This window comes from Eucalyptus grandis, chromosome 2 (genome assembly GCF_016545825.1).
Source record: "Eucalyptus grandis isolate ANBG69807.140 chromosome 2, ASM1654582v1, whole genome shotgun sequence".
NCBI classification, from domain to species: domain Eukaryota; kingdom Viridiplantae; phylum Streptophyta; class Magnoliopsida; order Myrtales; family Myrtaceae; genus Eucalyptus; species Eucalyptus grandis.
The window spans coordinates 31,040,599-31,058,317 of NC_052613.1; the positions used below are offsets into that span (position 1 = coordinate 31,040,599).

Consider the following 17,719-nt stretch of genomic DNA (forward strand, 5'->3'; position numbering starts at 1 on the left):
AGAGGCGAGGAAAATGAACAAGCCCGCGGTGGACTTTTCTCAGGATATTTTGCCCATTGTGGAGCCTCACGTTCACAAGCGGACTCAAATTTACGTTAACAAGCAGACTCAAATATTTGGTAACTAAATCTCTCTTGTCGCCTCTTTTAGATGATTGATTTCAATGGAATGCCTACATCCCTAAGTTTCATAAGCAGCTTGATATGGTGATTTGGTTGTGAATATGCTCTTCACTTGCCACTCTCTAAATCCTGTTGATTATAAAACTTATCTGAAACTTAAAAGTGTATGGAGTAATTCCATGGTATTGACACCTAAATTACGGTAGTAATTCATTGAATAGGAAATTAGGAATCAACTCTAGTCTCTAGTAAAAATATGAAGTTAAAATTGCATATAGATATTAGAAGTATTTTCTTTAATAGTTAACCTTGCATTTTACTGAGAGTGGATGGACTCAATTGAAAGGTTCTGAGCTTAGTTGTGGACTGGGCCTGTGAACTAAAAGATTTCAACCAAACCCATTTGCTATTGGGGCTGAAATTGTTGCACGTTGGTGACTCACTTGGAAATATTGCATTACTTGGTTGAATTTCTTCTTCTAGTTTGTATAAAGGATGATGAGCTAGACCTACAATACACATGCAGGTTTGTGAATAATTGTGCGACCATTCGACGCATCTTGATTATTAGGTACACTTAGCATTAACTCCTTTTTTTTTATAAAAAATTTCATATAGTTATCTAGTTAATCTTTACTAGTTGAAAGGTTATATTTGTTTATTTAGTATTTTGGAAATTAAGAAATTTGGAATTTTATTAAAAATTTATTATCATTTTTTATTTCGAATTTTATTTGTCTTTTCGAGATAACATTTGAAATATATTTGTTCATTTTGCAACTTTTCCTAGAGGGATAACTTTGTTCACTTTGCAATCTTTCCCGAAGGATTGCCTATGTTCATTAAAATTGAGATACATATATAAGCTTTTGGCATGAATGCCAATTAAGTCTTTTTGAGTCTTCTTCTCAAAAATGCAACTATTATTTCAATTGTTTCCCTTAAAAGACTCTAGAGAATTAGCAGAATTGCTATATAATACTTTCAATTATAACTTTGTATCTAGTATTTTCAATTATAACTTTATTGTATTTTGGAGGGTATTTGGCGGTCCTCAGCGTTACTGCTTCCTCATCGACTGAGTAGCACCGTGAATCGCTGAGCCGAGCCTCGACGATCGGTACTCTCTATTTTTGCATTTTTTTCTAGACAAGTCCGTGGACCATCCAGCAACGACCCCCCAGCTGAGCACTGTCAGCCGCCACGCCCGTCAGCCACAGCCCACCGTGACTCGACGAATTTCTTGCAGGTCCTCGACGAGTTGTTGCCACCAATCCACGGACGTCTCCAACCGTGGTCAACCTCTTGTTCCTCCGAGGCCCAGTCCACCGGTGAACTGGAGATTCTCGGTGTAATTCCGTTGAAGGGAAGATTGAAAAAGTCAAAATGAAAGAGCTAGCGGAGACCAAATAGAAAGAATCGGTGGAGGACAAAGGAAGCAAATCCGGTGCTTTTGTTTTATCCAAACAAGGAGGTCGAGAGTTATCATTGCTCTAATGGAGAAGTCCAGTCCCGACGTTTAAGCCATCCTTTGCCCCAAACACGTTGCTGATCACCGACGGGCACCGCCATGAGCCTCCTCCGCTTGTGGGTTCGTGATTCCTGCGATTCGTCGTCAGTCACAATTTGGAAACACATTCGAGCGGCATCGAGAGCTAGGTAAGAATTTTGGTTAATTCAATTTTCATATGTTTTTTTTTTTTTTGGTAAAGGTAAGTATTCAATTTTCATATGTTTTGTTGCCTTATTTGAAATATTCTAATATTGGTTGAATTTCTGAACATATTATTGATATCCATAAAACCCTGAGTAGACTTTAAAATTAGGGATTATTCCCTAATTTTTTAACGTACTATAATTATCAATTTGATGTAATGCCCGATGTACAATTCGCAATTGCACAGAAAATCTCCAATCCAATCTCATGCCCGAGATACAATTCATGATTGCACAAAAAATTGGTCAATTTGATCTCATACTTGAGATACAATTCGTTAATTTATTTCCGAACTTAGATTAATATCAATAATATCTCGTGTGATTTGATGCCGTGTGGATTTGATTTCTTTCTATCTTTGTTTGATTTGAATTGCTGTTGTTTCTTAAAAAAATCCAAAAGAAAAAGGATCGGATACAATTGAAGTACATTATTTTTGGGATAGATTGAATGTTTAAATTAGGGGATTTAATTAATTTAGAATTGAATAAAGAAAAATACAAAATAAGTCATGTTTCATGCTTGTATCGTCACTGCCATGTCATTGCTTGCGTGTAATCTATTAATTATAATTTAGGTTCATGAAATTGTGTGCCCTGCTAGAATAGTTGTATATTAATTTTGCTCGTCATTAGAGATTACATGTTATGTCATTTAATTAAAAATTGAGTGTCACTTTAGAGTAGACATGTTTTGTACATCATCATATTAGAATAGTTCCATAATGATTTTTTTCCGTTATCAGAATTAGGTCATTTAGTTAAAAATTCACCTGTCCTACTAGAATACTATGTTTAATTGTTGTTAGGATTAGGACATTTAAATAAATTATGTCTCATGTCATGTTAGATCAGTAGTGTGCATTGCATAAAGCATAATTTTCATTAAATAAGTGAAAACCTTAAAAATATTGAGTGAATTGCTTGTTAATTAGAAATCGTTGTTGATGTGAATATCTTACTAATATTCCAGATGCTTTCCTTGTTTTGAGGTAAGCATTTCCTTCATGTGTTTGCAATTTATTAATTGCTTTGCTTTTTTGAGTGTTAAACAATGGTTGCGCACTTGCATGATCACCGCATGTGTTAGGAGTAAATTAAAATAAATGCAAATTGCCTACAATTTTTTTTTTTTAATGAAAGAGAAAAGATACCAAAAAGGTGTTAAAAAATATAGCGTAATCAAGTTCCCGTATCCATAATCTCTTATTTGTAGGAGTAAAGTAAGTTTTTTGTTACTTTGCTTGGGTTTCCAATCAACCCACTAAAAAATAAATTAATGGCGACTCTTAATTGAAAATCATTTACATGTTAATGTCTTAAATCCTAAATTGCCAATTGGTATATGCTTTGGAGAACCCAAGTTAAGTCTAAGTCTTGGAGATCTCAAGTTAAGTCTAAACTTAACAATCCATTAACCGAATCTATAGGTGATTCCACCTGCTTTGAGAAGGTCGTGACGCATGGTACTTGGAGGCTAAAAGGCACTCCGTCCACTGTAAGGCTGACATAGCTGTGTTTTTATAGGATAGCATATTTACCTCAAGTATTCATGAATTTTACTGGTATTGTGGAAACCCAAATTGAATCAAATCGTTGACACCCCTAATTTCTATATTATTTCAGAAAAAAAAAAGTAACCTAACTTCAAGAGTGTCCCTTAATAACAAAGTTAAAAACATATCATGCATGCAAAAACGGAGTTGATATAAGATCCACTAAACTGCCTATTAATTGCAGTGGGTCAGAACTCCCTGTACAGACCCAAGGCATGAATCCCGGTTCATAAAAACTCGTAGGGCACTTCCTGCATTTTCCAAATAATTAGGCCTCTATAATCATACTCTTGAGTTATTGAAAAGAGAATATCAATACGATCTCCATTAAGCATAGTTTACTAGCAACGTAGTTAATTCATTGTTTGATCTCTCTTTGAGGTATTAATGAGACTTAAGCTAAATTCGCCAGTTAAGTTAAATAAGGTTTTAGTATACCAGTTAGAGTTAGCAGAAGCCAGAAGCCAAACATCAAATTACCTAGATTTTTGCTTCTTTTAATTAATTCTTAAGAATACTTCTTCTCCTCCCCACGAAGCCAAAAAGTCTTTTCCTCCCCCTCTTTTTATTGTCTTCTTCGATTTTCAACCATGGAAGGGAGGGTGAGAGTATCTCAAACCCACCCCTCCATCTATTTTTATTTTTAGGAGTTTTTTTTTTTGCTACTCTCCCAATCTAAATTTGGGAGTTGTGCTTTTCCAATCTAGTTTTAAATCTGAGAATTTGAATTCCACGAATCTAGTTCTAGACCTAAGAGTTCTTCTCTCTCGATTTAAATTTGGGAGTTTAGTAATGTTTTCAGAGATATGATACCCTCGTGTTTTGTCCGTGTATAGGTCATCTGCCTCTAGTTTTAATTCACAAGAACTCCAACGTTTCACTAAACTATGAAAATTTGCTTTTCCAAAGGTTAGATCTGTGTTTATTCAACCTATTTTGGTTATTTGCATACAGTGATAGTACAGAGGAAGCTGAACCTAGGTGCATATCGTCAACTAACAACACTGTAGTTATTTAAAAAGGAATTTTCGGCAAATACTCATCACTGACGATGATACGAGATTTGGTAATTGGCCACCAATTATTTTGCTTGACAAAGGGTGCTAAACCCCGCCAATACTTTGTTGATCCTCATTGTTTTTTGAATTTGGCTTTGTTTTGTAGTGTTTTGGCCTTTGCTCTACTTCAATTTGTTTTACCACAAAAATCTACATACTTCTCACGTATCCTTTTGAGCCATGAATACAATTTTTTTTTGACAAAAAAAATTAATTCTTAAGAATTGAATGATAATACGTACTTGTTAAGGTGCCCTACTTCGATATAAGACTATCTATTATGAGTACAATAAATTCGGAAATAAAAACTCATATTCCAAAAGTTAAAATGTTTCAATTAAAGTGAAAGACTAAAGCTAATGCTACCCTAAATGCACTACTTATATAAAAGTTGCTGCATATGTTATATCATTTGCCGTTTCAGCATCCTTTTATTCCACGTGCTTACGGTCAAATTGGAAAAAATTACTCAATTAAATCTAAACATATTGCGTGGATGCCAATTTAATCTTAAATTTTTCAAATTTGCTAATTTAGTCGTAAACGTTTACTTGAAGTTCCAATGTAGTCCTTCCGGCCTATGTGTTCGAAAATCGCTAATATGGCAATTTAGTTATTGCTGGCTGTCCTACATAGCATACCATATGTTAGCGATTTCTAGCAAAATTGAATGGAATGACCATATAAGAATTACACATAAATGTTTATGATTGAATTGACAAAATTGAAAAGTTTAGGGCTAAATTGACATTTATACAATAAGTTTATGTGTGACATCCTGAATTTCCATTCGCTTAATTAGTGAGAATTCAAGGAAGGACTAAGGTTAGCAATAATCAAGGTGGAAACGTCAATATCTCGAGATGCCTTTGAAAGATTTATTCGATCTATTTGAGTCCAAGAATATAGGAAAATTCGTTGGACAATTGCAGAATATAGTTTAGACGATATTCTTGCGTTAAATTAGAATTTTATGGTCAATTTCATTAATGTGGCCATTATACTCTAAAGTATGCTTTATATTATATAATGGATTATAAAATTAGGATAAGATAAGTGGATACTAAGCCTAATCACCCTATGGCCGGCCACCTATTACCTAACCTTAGTCCTAAAATTTCATTTTTGCCCTTGGATGATTTAATGCATGTAATCATGGGTGAATAGTACCCAAACCAATGGATTTACATGCATGAAATGTGTTTAACAAGCCAAGTGAACACCCTTTCCCTCTTAAAACCCCTTTACCGGCGCCATTCTCTCTCTCTCTCTCTCTCTCTCCCCCTCCCCCTCATTTTCTTCATTTTGGCCCAAGAAGTTCTTTTCATTTCCCTTCTTTCCCCTTGGCTGCTCCATCACCGAACCCTCTCTTCTCCATTTCCTTCTCCTTTCTTGCCATTTCTTGCTCAAATTCTCACCACAAGTGAAGTTTAATATCAAGGCAAGCAAATGGGACTAACTCTTAAGCCTCTTGATCTCTCTTTCTCTTGGTTTTGCTTGCTTAGGTAATGGGGGGTTGTTATGGTGTTTGATATGTCGTTTGTTCGATTTTGGTGTCTTCTTTGAGATAGAGTAACCAAGCTAGTGATCTTTCGATGAACGACTTTGGTCGAGGCTTATAAGGGAGGCTTGAGTCATTTTTATGAGATGCATGTTGATTAGTAGTGAATTTTGAGCTTGTATGTTGATGATCTTTCCTTAGATGGTCTAGACGGTAAGTCTTATACTAAGTTTATGCCTTGCATGTGATTTCCATGGTTTGTGATTGTGAGATGAAGCTGAGATGAAGTGTTACATGGCTGTTTTAGCTTGTCGTGTGACGTTTTGGTGAGTGGATGTCGATGAGGCGACAAAAGGATGGAATTCATGTACTTGGTTCAAGCCCAAAAAATAGTGTGCATATTGTACCCTTCTGTTTTGCTAATTTTGCTGCAACTTTTTTAGACTAGATCTCAAGAAATTTCCTTTTCAAAATTGTTTAAAATATTCTAAAGTTTTAAATGGTTAAATTTTAGATTTTTTGGAGTTAATTTGGAGGGTCAAATGGTCATATTTCTTTTCAAATTCCTATTGTCCAGTACCGTCGAGATGGTGACCCTCACTGATTCTTGATTTTCTATGGATTTCTCTAGTTAGAATCTTGATGAGCTTTCTCAAAAAGTTGTTTGAAATTGTTTTTTCTACAACATATCCAAATTTGATAATTTTTTAAGGTGGTTTCTCTGAAACAAATTTCCGAAGGTTTAACTATTCTGTTTTGAGGCTCTATTTTGCTCCAAGTCCTAGCAAACGAAAGGCATAGTTGCATGTCGATTTTGACCTAGTGATCTTCATGAGAAATCTTTGTCAAGGTCTTTGTGTAACATTTCCAAAAATTAGAATTGTTGAAGGTCATTTACTATTTTAAATCAAAGTGATTTCCACAATCGGACAAAACTGCCCTTTTTGACCGATTTTCAAAATGAGGCTTTCATGAGAGGAAAACGAGGGAATCTTGAAATGATGACTTCTGTAGAGTCAACCAGCACACTTGAGCTTTCCAACAAGCTATGATTCACTGTGATATAATCCCATTTGATGATGTTTTCAATTTATTAAGTGTAGTGATAGAATCTGTAAATTCTGGCTATTGAGTGAGCATAAGGTATTAAGTGTTGCAATAGTTGCATGTTATAGCCTATGCACGAAATTGTTGGAATGCAATGCCACATCATATGTATGCCGTGTGTGATGATGGATGAGTATGAGGCTACGGATGGCAAACCATGGCGTTATGATTGGGTTAGTTGAGGGTTAATAGGGTTCCCTAGTACCTAAATGTCTAGGGGATAACAGGGTTTCCCACTAGTTCCCTAATGATGGCCTAGAATGGATGTTAGGAGGGTTTCCTAGGATACTATGTGTTCTCTAAATGCCCAGTAGTGGGAACCCTAGGGGTAACAGGGTTCCCTAGAAGTTTGGCTGTGTGCATGGTGTATTGGAAGTGACCCATGTGATGCCGACTTGCCACCAATTGAAATTGTGAGATGGGGGTGGACCAAATGGTGTGTTATGCATGAAATGAAACATGTGCCGAGTGCTATTGCATTTCATGTGCTACACGTACCTGTGAGTGCATTATAAGTATTGATTAATTGCTAATTCCATTATAGGAGCACTGTAGGCGCATCTTGGAAATCAAAAGTGCATTATATTGATTGATTTATGAATATGTCTTATCTTTTGCTAAGTTTTAGTTTACTCATGTTGTATTACAAATTTTTCAGATAATTAAAAACGACGAAGGTATCTCCTTTAACTTGATAGGGACAGCCATGTTATTTTGAAAGTATATCAAAGGACGTCACGTTTCAGTAGTCCGAACATGTGTATGTTCGCAGATGTCTACTTTCTGGGTAGATGTAGGCCGTAGTCAATTGATACCATAACGTTTTATTGCATGGTTTGTATGGGAGGGCAACAAACTGAAGGGACCTCTCTGGTTTTTGGAGTGACAGTGACAACAACGACTCTGAGGATGACAGTAGCAGTAGTGGGCCATCTGAGTATAGAGACCCGGATGAGGAGTGGGATAGCGATGGATGGGAATGACGCATGACAGTATTGGGTTAGGCGAGTTGGTTTCCAAGGCAATGATTTTCATAACAGCCACTTTTTGAGTTTTAGTTGCATGGTGGGCGATGAATGATGTCGCTGATGTGGGTGGGGGTGGAGATATCTTTTCGTTACGCCAAGATTAAGGTTAGAGGTTGTTTTGTTTGTGTGCCGCCCATGTAACTAAATAATTAAGCCAATGAATGGAAACTAACTTCAACCTGTTATGCCCCTGAGCGTACATGTCTGCATAATTCACCTTATACATGCTTCTGTGCTAAAGAAAAACTAACGGCTATTAAGATGGCATTAATTAAGGTGGCATGCTTGGGGCATCACATTATAAATCTGATTGAACAATTTCTTCAAGTAAATTGTTCAACATTTTGATCATGGCTAGCTAAATTTTGCAAAAATTGGACCTTTTTGGGCTTAAAATGCGAAAGGAAAAAAAAATTCACACTTTTAGCATTCAAAACGACACTCAAAATCAACAAATTCAAAAGCCAAAAGTCAAACTGGTACTCCTATAAGAAAATATTGGGTACATTAGTTGTATCCAGTGGGCAATCAAGTAAAGAAATGACAAGGTTGCTTGCAGTTAAATAAGACAACTAGGGTTTTTTTTTTTTTTTTTTTTCGTTTGCTTTCAAAAGATTCCAGTATATTCTACCATGAAGTGCCTATAAATTGAACTCCATGTTTAACTTGATCTCATTTTCATACCCACTCAAAAAGAGAAGAAGTCGTTTTCATTTCCTTTCTATTCCATTGTATTTTGAGGATCGAGGCCATGAATCTTTTGGTAAATGGTGGGGTTTTCTTGTTGAGCATCATTCTGTTTTCAGCTCTCGAAAAGGTCCTGCAGAAATTCTGGTGGAACCCGATTCGGGTGCAACGTGCGATGGCTTCACAAGGAGTGAGAGGCCCTCCCTACGGATTCGCCCATGGCTCTACCAGAGAAATATTCAAGTTGAGAGAGGAAGTGGCGAGGCAGATGAACAAGCACACGGTGGATGTTTCTCATGATATTTTGCCCATCGTGGAGCCTCACATTTACAAGTGGAGTCAAATGTTTGGTAACTAAATCTCTCTCGTTGCCTCTTTTAGGATGATTTATTTCAATGAACTTCCTCCGTCCCTAAGTTTCATAAGCATGTTTTGTTAGCTTGATATGATGATTTGGCTGTGAGTATGCTCTCTACTAGCCACTTTGTTCATCCCGTAAATCAGAAAACTTCTCTAAATGGTGTGTTAGTAAATAATAAATTACATCTTCATCTAACAGCTTGAGTTTTTAAAACAATTGGTCATGGTCTTACCAAATCTCACATGATATTAGAGCAGGAGGTCCTAAATTCGAATCTTTTTAGATCTCATTTGCCTCCTTAATTAAATTTCCACGCTAAATAATAGGCAAAAAAAAAAAAAAAAAAAAAGACCAGACTAACCATGAGGAGAGTGTTATAATATTTAAATAATAAATTATACATTCATCTAATAGTTTGAATTTTTAGAACAGTTGATAGTAGTCCCACAAAATTTCACTAGGTGAAGATTTATGGAGTAGTTCCATAGTGCTTGGAGGCTAAAAGTCAGTCCCTCCTAAGTAAGGCTAACACAGACGTGTTTTATGGATAGCATATTTACGTGAAGTATGACCTCCTCCATGCCCCTTCATATATATATATATATATATATATATATATATATATATATATATACATGCGCACACATACATAGATACATACATCTTTCACTATTTACTAGAAAAAGTTGGTGGGATTCTTGTATGTCAAATTTCATAAGTGCACTTTTTAAGTTTCCATGCTCATTGGATGGAATATAACCGAAAAAGCTTGAGAACAAAACTGCTCTTATTTTTCTTTCATACAATCATTTTGATTGACAAAACCCCATATAAAGTAACTAGGCCAATATAGAGAATAATACAGTTACTTAGGGGCGTCAAAAATACCCGAACTGAACCGATCCAATCTAACTCCAAAATTTTGATCCTTTCGATTTGAGAAAGTAAAGAAATTAGGATAGTTTGACAATTTGGTTTGGGTTCCGAATTTTTTTTCCCTCCTCTTCCTTCTTCGTCCCTTCTTGTCTACTATCCGGAGAATCCTAAAAAAGCACTATAATTCATCAATAGATGATATTTAAAGATTCAATCCAATATTTGTAGATGAAAAGATGGGAGATCTTGGTCATTCATCATTCCTTTATGTTATCGTGCTTGAGATTATGTTTGTATATCTTTACAAGCACATAATAGTTAATCTGACCAAATGTGTTCCACAATTAAAGTTTTGGTGTTTCAAGAAACTAAACTTCACGGTGTTTCAAAAATACGGTCTTTGCCGTGTTTTTGTGCCTTGTTGGCTTCCATTTTCTTCTTTCAGCACCCTTCCACTCATTATGCCTTTGTGCATATGAGTGTATGTTTTGGTGCCACTTTGTTGTAAATATTGGTTAAAGCTCAATATAATTACCTTTCACCAAAAAAAAAAAAAAAACTTCCTGGGCAGGTTTTGCTAGTTTAGCTTGTTGCTAAATTTCTTTGTCCGACTGATTTGGAAGTGAAATCAAATGTGGTAGACTAGGTTTAGAACAACTTGATGCTCAATCAAGGCATATGCTTGAAATAGCTGGTAAAAAAGAAGAGGAAAACCCGAAAACTCGACCCAAACTGCATTTTCAGTTCGGATCGGGCCAATCTACAGTTCGGATCAAAATAAGTATGACTCCAAATGGTTCCATTTGGTTTGGGTATCATGGAAACCAGAACCATTGACACCTCTAGTTACTATCTTAGTTAAAAGATAAAAAGGTAACCTAACTTCAAGAGTGTCCCATAATAAGAAAGTTAAAAACATATAGTGTGTAAAAAGGCAGTTGATATATGATCCGCTAAACATGCAAACCCACGGGGTAAGAATTACTGTATAGGCCAAAGGCATGGATCCCGATTCATGGAACCTATAGGATGCTTATGGATTTTCCAAATAATTAGGCCTCTACAATCGCACTGTTGGGTTATTGAAAAGAGAATATCCGTATGATCTTTAGATGTGCCTAGTTTACCAGAAACGGAGTCAATTCATTGTTTGATCCCTCTTCGAGGTATTAATGAAACTGAAGCTCCATTAGCAATCTAAGTTTATTAGGCTTTATTCTACCGGTTAGAGTTAGCAGAAGCTAGAAGCCAAACATCAGATTACCTAGATTTTTGCTTCTTTTAACTAATTCTTGTAAATAAGAAGAATCGAATGAAAATACTTACTTGTTGAGATACCCCACTTCGATATAAAACTATCTATAATAAGCACAATCAACTCAGAAATAAAAAATCATATTCCAAAAGTTAAAAAGTTTCAATTAAAGTAAAAAACTAAAGCTAATGCTACCCCAAATGCACTACATATATAAAAGCTGCTGTATATGTTATATCATTTGCCGTTTCAGCACCCTTTTATTTCACATGCGTAGGGCTAATTGAAGAAAATTGATCAATTAATTCTAAATCTATTACATAAATGTTAATTCATTTTTTAAACTTTTCACTTTTGTCAATTTAGTCCTAAATCTATGCATAAAATTTTTACATAATTCTTTTGGCCTACTTTCGCTAGAAATTGCTAATGTGGCAATTTAGTTATTGCTAACTGTCCTACCGCCACTTTGGTGATTTCTTACAAAAATTGGATGGTAGAACTATATTGAAATTTCGTGTAAATATTTATGACTGAATTAATAAAATTAGAAAATTTATGATGGAATTAACATATATGCAAAAGGTTTGGAATTGATTGGATGATTTCTCTCGGTAAAATTGTTTAACAATTTATTCATGAGTGTTTAAATTTCGCAAAAAGTTGGACCTTTTTGGGCTTAAAATCCCATTAAAAAAAAATCACACTTTGAGCCTTCAAAACAAAACTAGTAATCGACAAATTGAAAAGCTAAAAGTCAAAGTGACGCTTCCGTGACGCGTGTTCGGTGTGGCTTCAGTTTTCAAGTTTTCGCCTTCTTTTATAACTTGAGAGCGAACTTTTTCGATATCTTCAATCCTCAGGCGGACGTAACGATGTTGTTTTAGTGGACCCAAGACAAGTAATCATAAATCATGAAAATGACGATAACTTTATTATATTATCGAGTCTTAACATTAAATAATATATGCATATTCAAAGTTAGAAAATGAATTCCCTAATTTGAAAAATAAGAAAGTATTTTTCTTGAAAAAGATTTCTACAGAAAGTATTTTCTTTTATCAGAAAATTTTTGCCTAAAAAACATACTGTTAGAAATATTCATGAAAATAAATAATATTTTACTCCTGTCCAATCAATAAGCACCGACACTGCCTGCGTGAATTTGCGAAATCATCGTGCAAAAATGCAATTTCCGCGGAGAAAATGCTGGGGCTTTAGCAAGTCAACGATGTGTGCTGGATCTTTTACTAATAAATGGAGGGGACTATTCGAAATATATATAGCTGTAGGGTTGACAATGGAAATGATTATAATTAAATTGTGCAAAAGATCTATCTTGAACGTTGCATGTTTTATTTATTTTTTTCAATTAATACAATCCCATTCTTGGTACACTCGTACATATATACAGAACAAACACATCTATAAAAATCGACAAAAAAATTTATAAAAATTTATGAGACCAATAGATAATAAGGGAGGAAATTAAGGGGACTGGAAATATTTGACCTCAGGAATTCCTACTCTAGTATTATGAAAAAGTTTATGATATCATTGCCAACTAATTAGACTATTTAATATGTAAATAGTTTATATAGAAACTAAAACCTTATTGCAAGTGCTGGTTGTCTCCAAAAGTGGTAACACTTTGAATCAAGTGGAGGAACATTCTAAAGAAACGGTGGGAAATTACCAAGAAAGTCTTAAACATGTTATTAAGACATCAATTCAATTTTAAACATTTTAATTTAGCCAATTTAGTTCTAATATAATCTATGCGACCAATTTCATGTGGAAGTTGCCGACGTCGACGCTAGTCATCGTACACAATACTGTTATTACTAATGTTGACAATTTTTTAATAATTTTTCTAACTTTTTATCTTTCTTTGTTTTTCCCTTTTCTTTTCGCTAGTGGCTGGTCATCGACAACCAGCCATTGGCGATGGCTAGCCTTGCCTAAAGGAAGGCAAGGTCCAACAAGACCACCCTGGCCTAGGTGAAGGTCACCCTTGCCCACCAGAGGCAAGGGCAAGCTTCAATGGTGGGGTGCCCTCTCCAAATTTGGCGAGGCCGACCTCACCGCCTTGGCTTGGGTGAGGACTAGCCTCACCAGCATTGGCCTTCATTGAAGCAATGCCTAGCGAGGCCGACCCTTGCTCAAGCGAGGCAAACCCTTGCTTAAGTGAGGTCAACTATCGCCTGTGGTTGGCACATGTCACATAAGATATGTCCACATTAACAATTTTTGGCCAAAATTTGCTGGTTGGACTGCATTAACAAATCACCAAAAGCTTTAGGACTAAATTAGCTAGATTAAAAGGTTTGGAGTTGAAATGGCACAAATGCAATAGATTTAGGACCTTGAGAATTAGCCATGGATTTGACAAGCCACCAAAAGAAAGCATAGAATCTTGCATGTGAAGGACTTTGTGAATTAGCCATGGATTTTCTGGGTTTCTTGCTGAGCATATTGATCTTGCTCCTTTCCTCAATCCTTACTTCACAAGTTATGGTGGAAACCAATTAAGGAAGGACCTCCCTACAATTTTTTCCATAGTTGCACCAAGGAGATACCCAAGTTGAAGAAGGATGTCACGATGAAGATGATCAAGCCCATAATGAATGTTTCTCATGAAATTTTCCCCATCGTTGAGCCTCACATTCACAAGCGGAATGAAATATGTGTTAATTTAGGGTTTAGTGTTGAGAATAATTTTTTATTTTAACTTTTGGTTGAACCTTTTGATTATAGTATAGCAAATGGATATCTTCTCAATATCAAACGCAAATAGTTTTCTTTTTAAGTATATTTTTTTTCCACTTATAATTAGCTAGAATTAACATACACTTAATTGGTCATAGTCAGGTAGGTTCAAGGTTCATCTAGTATAATTTAATATTATATAAATTGTTCTATATTCAAGCTCTTGCTAACACCATGCCTTCATTTGTTAGTGGAATTTATTCTTTTCCTTTTCTTGATGATGTGTAGGAGGAATTTTTCTGTATTGGTATGGTCCTGCAGCTCTACTATTAATCTCAGACACTGAGCTAGTCAAAGAGGTACTTAACAACAGAGATAAAACATATGTAAAGCCAGACTTCCCAGGAGACATCAAGAAGCTTTTAGGCGACGGGCTTTTTAGTACTAAAGGCGAAAAATGGGCAAGGCAACGTAGATTGGCACATCTCGCCTTCCATGGAGAAAGCTTGAAGGTAGTTTACTACTTGCTACTTAGAAGTCAATTGTCCGACACAACTCGGGTTTCTATCAATTTTTGTTAAATATATCGTGATCTTGTAATATGCCAAATGATAGACATAACAGAAAAACTTGTTAACTCGTGTTATTACATGATTTTAACCATATACTGTCTTGTTATATATGCATAATGATAATTGAGCATGTATGTTTCAGGGCCATCCAAGGGCTTCGAACATGCATGAGAACTGTTGCTGATTATACCATAAATTGTGAATATGCAGTGCATGATTCCAGCAATGGTGGATAGTGTTCACATGCTGCTCAAGAGATGGCAGAATCTAGAAGCCAGAGAGGTTGAGTTGTTCGAAGAGTTTACGGCGATCACGTCGGATGTGATTTCCAGGACAGCATTTGGAAGCAGCTACATTGAAGGGAGAAATATGTTCCAAATGTTGGGCGAGTTGACTACTATAGCATCGCGAAATATTTTCAAATTAAGACTTCCCGGAGTCAGGTACTTAAAAAAAAAAAAAAAAAAATCTGGTGAACATTAGGGTCTTTTTATTTCAATAAATCTTTTTTTCTTGCGAACAGTAGTGCCAATTTTGGCTTGGTTTAAAGGTTGATTCATGTATTTCTTTGTGTAGAAACATATGGAAAACAAGCGATGAAATTGATTCCGAGAGACTAGAGAAGGCAATACGTGATGTGGTGTTAGAGATAATCAGAAAGAGAGAAGAGAAGGTGAATACGGGAGAAATGAACGACTATGGGAATGACCTTTTAGGGTCTCTTCTGAAGGCATATCATGATCCGGACGAGAGCAAGAGAATCACGATTGATGATGTCATGGACGAGTGCAAGACGTTCTATTTCGCAGGACAAGAAACAACGAATTCTGTCCTCACTTGGACACTCTTCCTCCTTGCAATTCACAAAGATTGGCAACAGGAAGCAAGAAAAGAGGTGACCGATGTATTTGGCAATGAAGATCCCAACCATGACGGAATAATGAAACTCAAAACGGTATGTAAATGTAGTTCTCTTTTTACCAACATAGTCTATATGCCTCATGTACTTGTAAATGTGGTTGGTTTTTTTTTTTTTTTTTGCTTCCAGGTAGGGATGATCATTAACGAATCGCTTCGACTGTACCCTCCCGTCATCAGCCTCCTTAGAAAAGTCAAAAAGCAAGTCACGTTGGGAAATCTCGTTCTTCCTGCGGACATCGTCCTCGACATACCGACCCTGGCCATTCACCATGACCGTCGAATTTGGGGCAACGATGTGCATCTTTTCAAGCCGGAGAGGTTCTCGGAAGGGATCGCCAAAGCTACAAACAACAATGCCGCTGCGTTCCTCCCTTTTGGCTTGGGACCGCGCACTTGCGTGGGCATTAATTTTGCGACGAACGAGGCGAAGATCGCCATCGCGATGATTCTACAGCGCTATAGCTTCACTCTCTCCCCCGGCTACATCCACTTGCCTGCCCATATCCTCACCATTCACCCTCAACATGGAGTCAAAGTGATTCTTCATCCCCTCCAGTGTGAACATGTGCGTGCTCAATTAGATTGAAAAAGGATAAACGTTCAATAATGCACGGTTAAAGTGCTTGTAAAATTGTTAAGTAGCTTCCTTCGTTTCCCTTGTTTCGCACTCCATCAGTGAGCACTTCTTTCAATGCAGTTTTATGCTTCATGTATCCTACCGTTGGTTTCATTTTCCTTCGTTTGTGAGCAGTAATAATGATCAGCATGAGAAGAGAGGTTTCTAGCCACTTTCTATCAAGATCATGTAAGTGACGCTATCCTCAACTTACCCGTCCCCTACAGTAAACGGTCAATGGCAGATCCAATTGACTTGTCCTTAGCAGCCCATCAATGATCTTGGTATAAGAAAAATGCGAGTGGCTTCATCCCATACTTCTTCGTTTCCTCATCGTGCAGCCTACTCGAGATCTCGAATTGCTTCTTGCTGGACGGCTTTCCCTAAAAGTCCATCGACTCGGACAACTCCTCAGTTGCCCTGAACTTATTGTTCCTGTTCAAGCAATAAGCGAGTAGGTTGTAAGCAGCATAATTACGCCTGTCGCCCTTTTGCTGACCTGCCCAACCAATGAACTTGGAGGCGACTGCGGGTTTGTTTTCCACCTCGAGCACCTTGGCGATGAGCCTAGGGCTCACGCGATGGAGCTTGCCGAGAACATTGACGACAAGGTGGCCCTCAACTGCTTCGGTTCAGGAGGAAAGTGTAGATGATGAACTGGGCGATCAGCGAGAGGCGGTGAGGGGAGAGGGAAGCTTGGAGATTGGAGGGGGCTGTAGGGGTGGTGGTCGGGGTCTTAGTTGTAGAGGTGGAAGGTGGTTCGGGTGTTTTAGGGGTTTAGGAGAAGAGGCCATCGTAGACAACGGGCTGGTTATAGGAGGGCCGCGGTGGTCGGAGAACAAGAAGGGTTGAGGCTTCGGTGCGGAGATCTTTTCGTGGTGTCGCCGCCGTCCCTACGGCGGAAAGAATGGGGGGCACCGCAAATGTAGATGGGGGAGAGTCGTCGACTGTTTCGATGGCAATGGCAAAATGGGGGGACAATTATTACATTATGACGCCTACTCCTAAGTTTTTGGCTCGTAGTGCTTCTTGCGTTTTCATCTTTGCGATGCTTATAATATATTCTTGAATTTATTTTGAGTAATAACCTTTGCTTTCAACGCTGATCAAATTCTCCTCGATATTTAAGTCACGTGCTCTCATAGGTACCCATTGTGAAGATAAACCAATCGGGATTGTGAAGATAAACCAATCGGGCAAATTTGGAAAGAAAAAGGTAAACATCTTAATCTTCCAAAGTTCATTGTAATTTGCCCAACATCGATTGTAAAATAAAAAAATAAAAAAATGTCAACTACAAAGAAAGAGAAAATAAAACTGACCATAAAAAGGAAACCGAGTAGATGAGAGAGGGATAGGGTGGTAACGAGAATGGTGAAAGATATTGGGCAAATGTCCAAAAAAACTTTAAATATATTGTATTTTTGTCAATTCAGTTCTAAACTTTTTAATTTTGTCAATAAGTCCTAAATCTTTTCTTATTTTACCAATTGGACAATTTTGATTGAAAATTATTGACGTGGACACTGGTCTTCTCATGTAGTAGACGGTCAAGACGACATTGACAATTTTTTAATAATATTCTAATATATTTTTCGAATTTATTTATTTTTTACTTTTAATTTTCTTTTTCC

The 17,719-nt window shown here is 36.7% G+C and overlaps 1 protein-coding gene across 3 annotated transcripts; it reads left to right on the forward strand.

Annotated features, from left to right (window-relative positions):
* The first annotated feature begins 1,374 nt into the window (after positions 1-1,374).
* On the forward strand, positions 1,375-16,199 carry LOC104435136 (cytochrome P450 CYP749A22). Of its 3 annotated transcripts, none has more exons than XM_039305983.1 (6): positions 1,375-1,781; positions 8,895-9,125; positions 14,265-14,488; positions 14,759-14,991; positions 15,125-15,503; positions 15,597-16,199. In XM_039305983.1, the coding sequence occupies exons 2-6, from the start codon at positions 8,951-8,953 to the stop codon at positions 16,053-16,055; spliced, it is 1,470 nt and encodes a 489-aa protein (XP_039161917.1). In that variant the 5' UTR covers positions 1,375-1,781; positions 8,895-8,950; the 3' UTR covers positions 16,056-16,199. The 3 variants fall into 3 exon arrangements, with proteins under 3 accessions (XP_039161917.1, XP_039161915.1, XP_039161916.1); XM_039305982.1 differs by lacking the exon at positions 1,375-1,781 and adding an exon at positions 3,030-8,193; XM_039305981.1 differs by lacking the exon at positions 1,375-1,781 and having other exon boundaries at positions 3,026-9,125.
* The last annotated feature ends 1,520 nt before the right edge of the window (positions 16,200-17,719 follow it).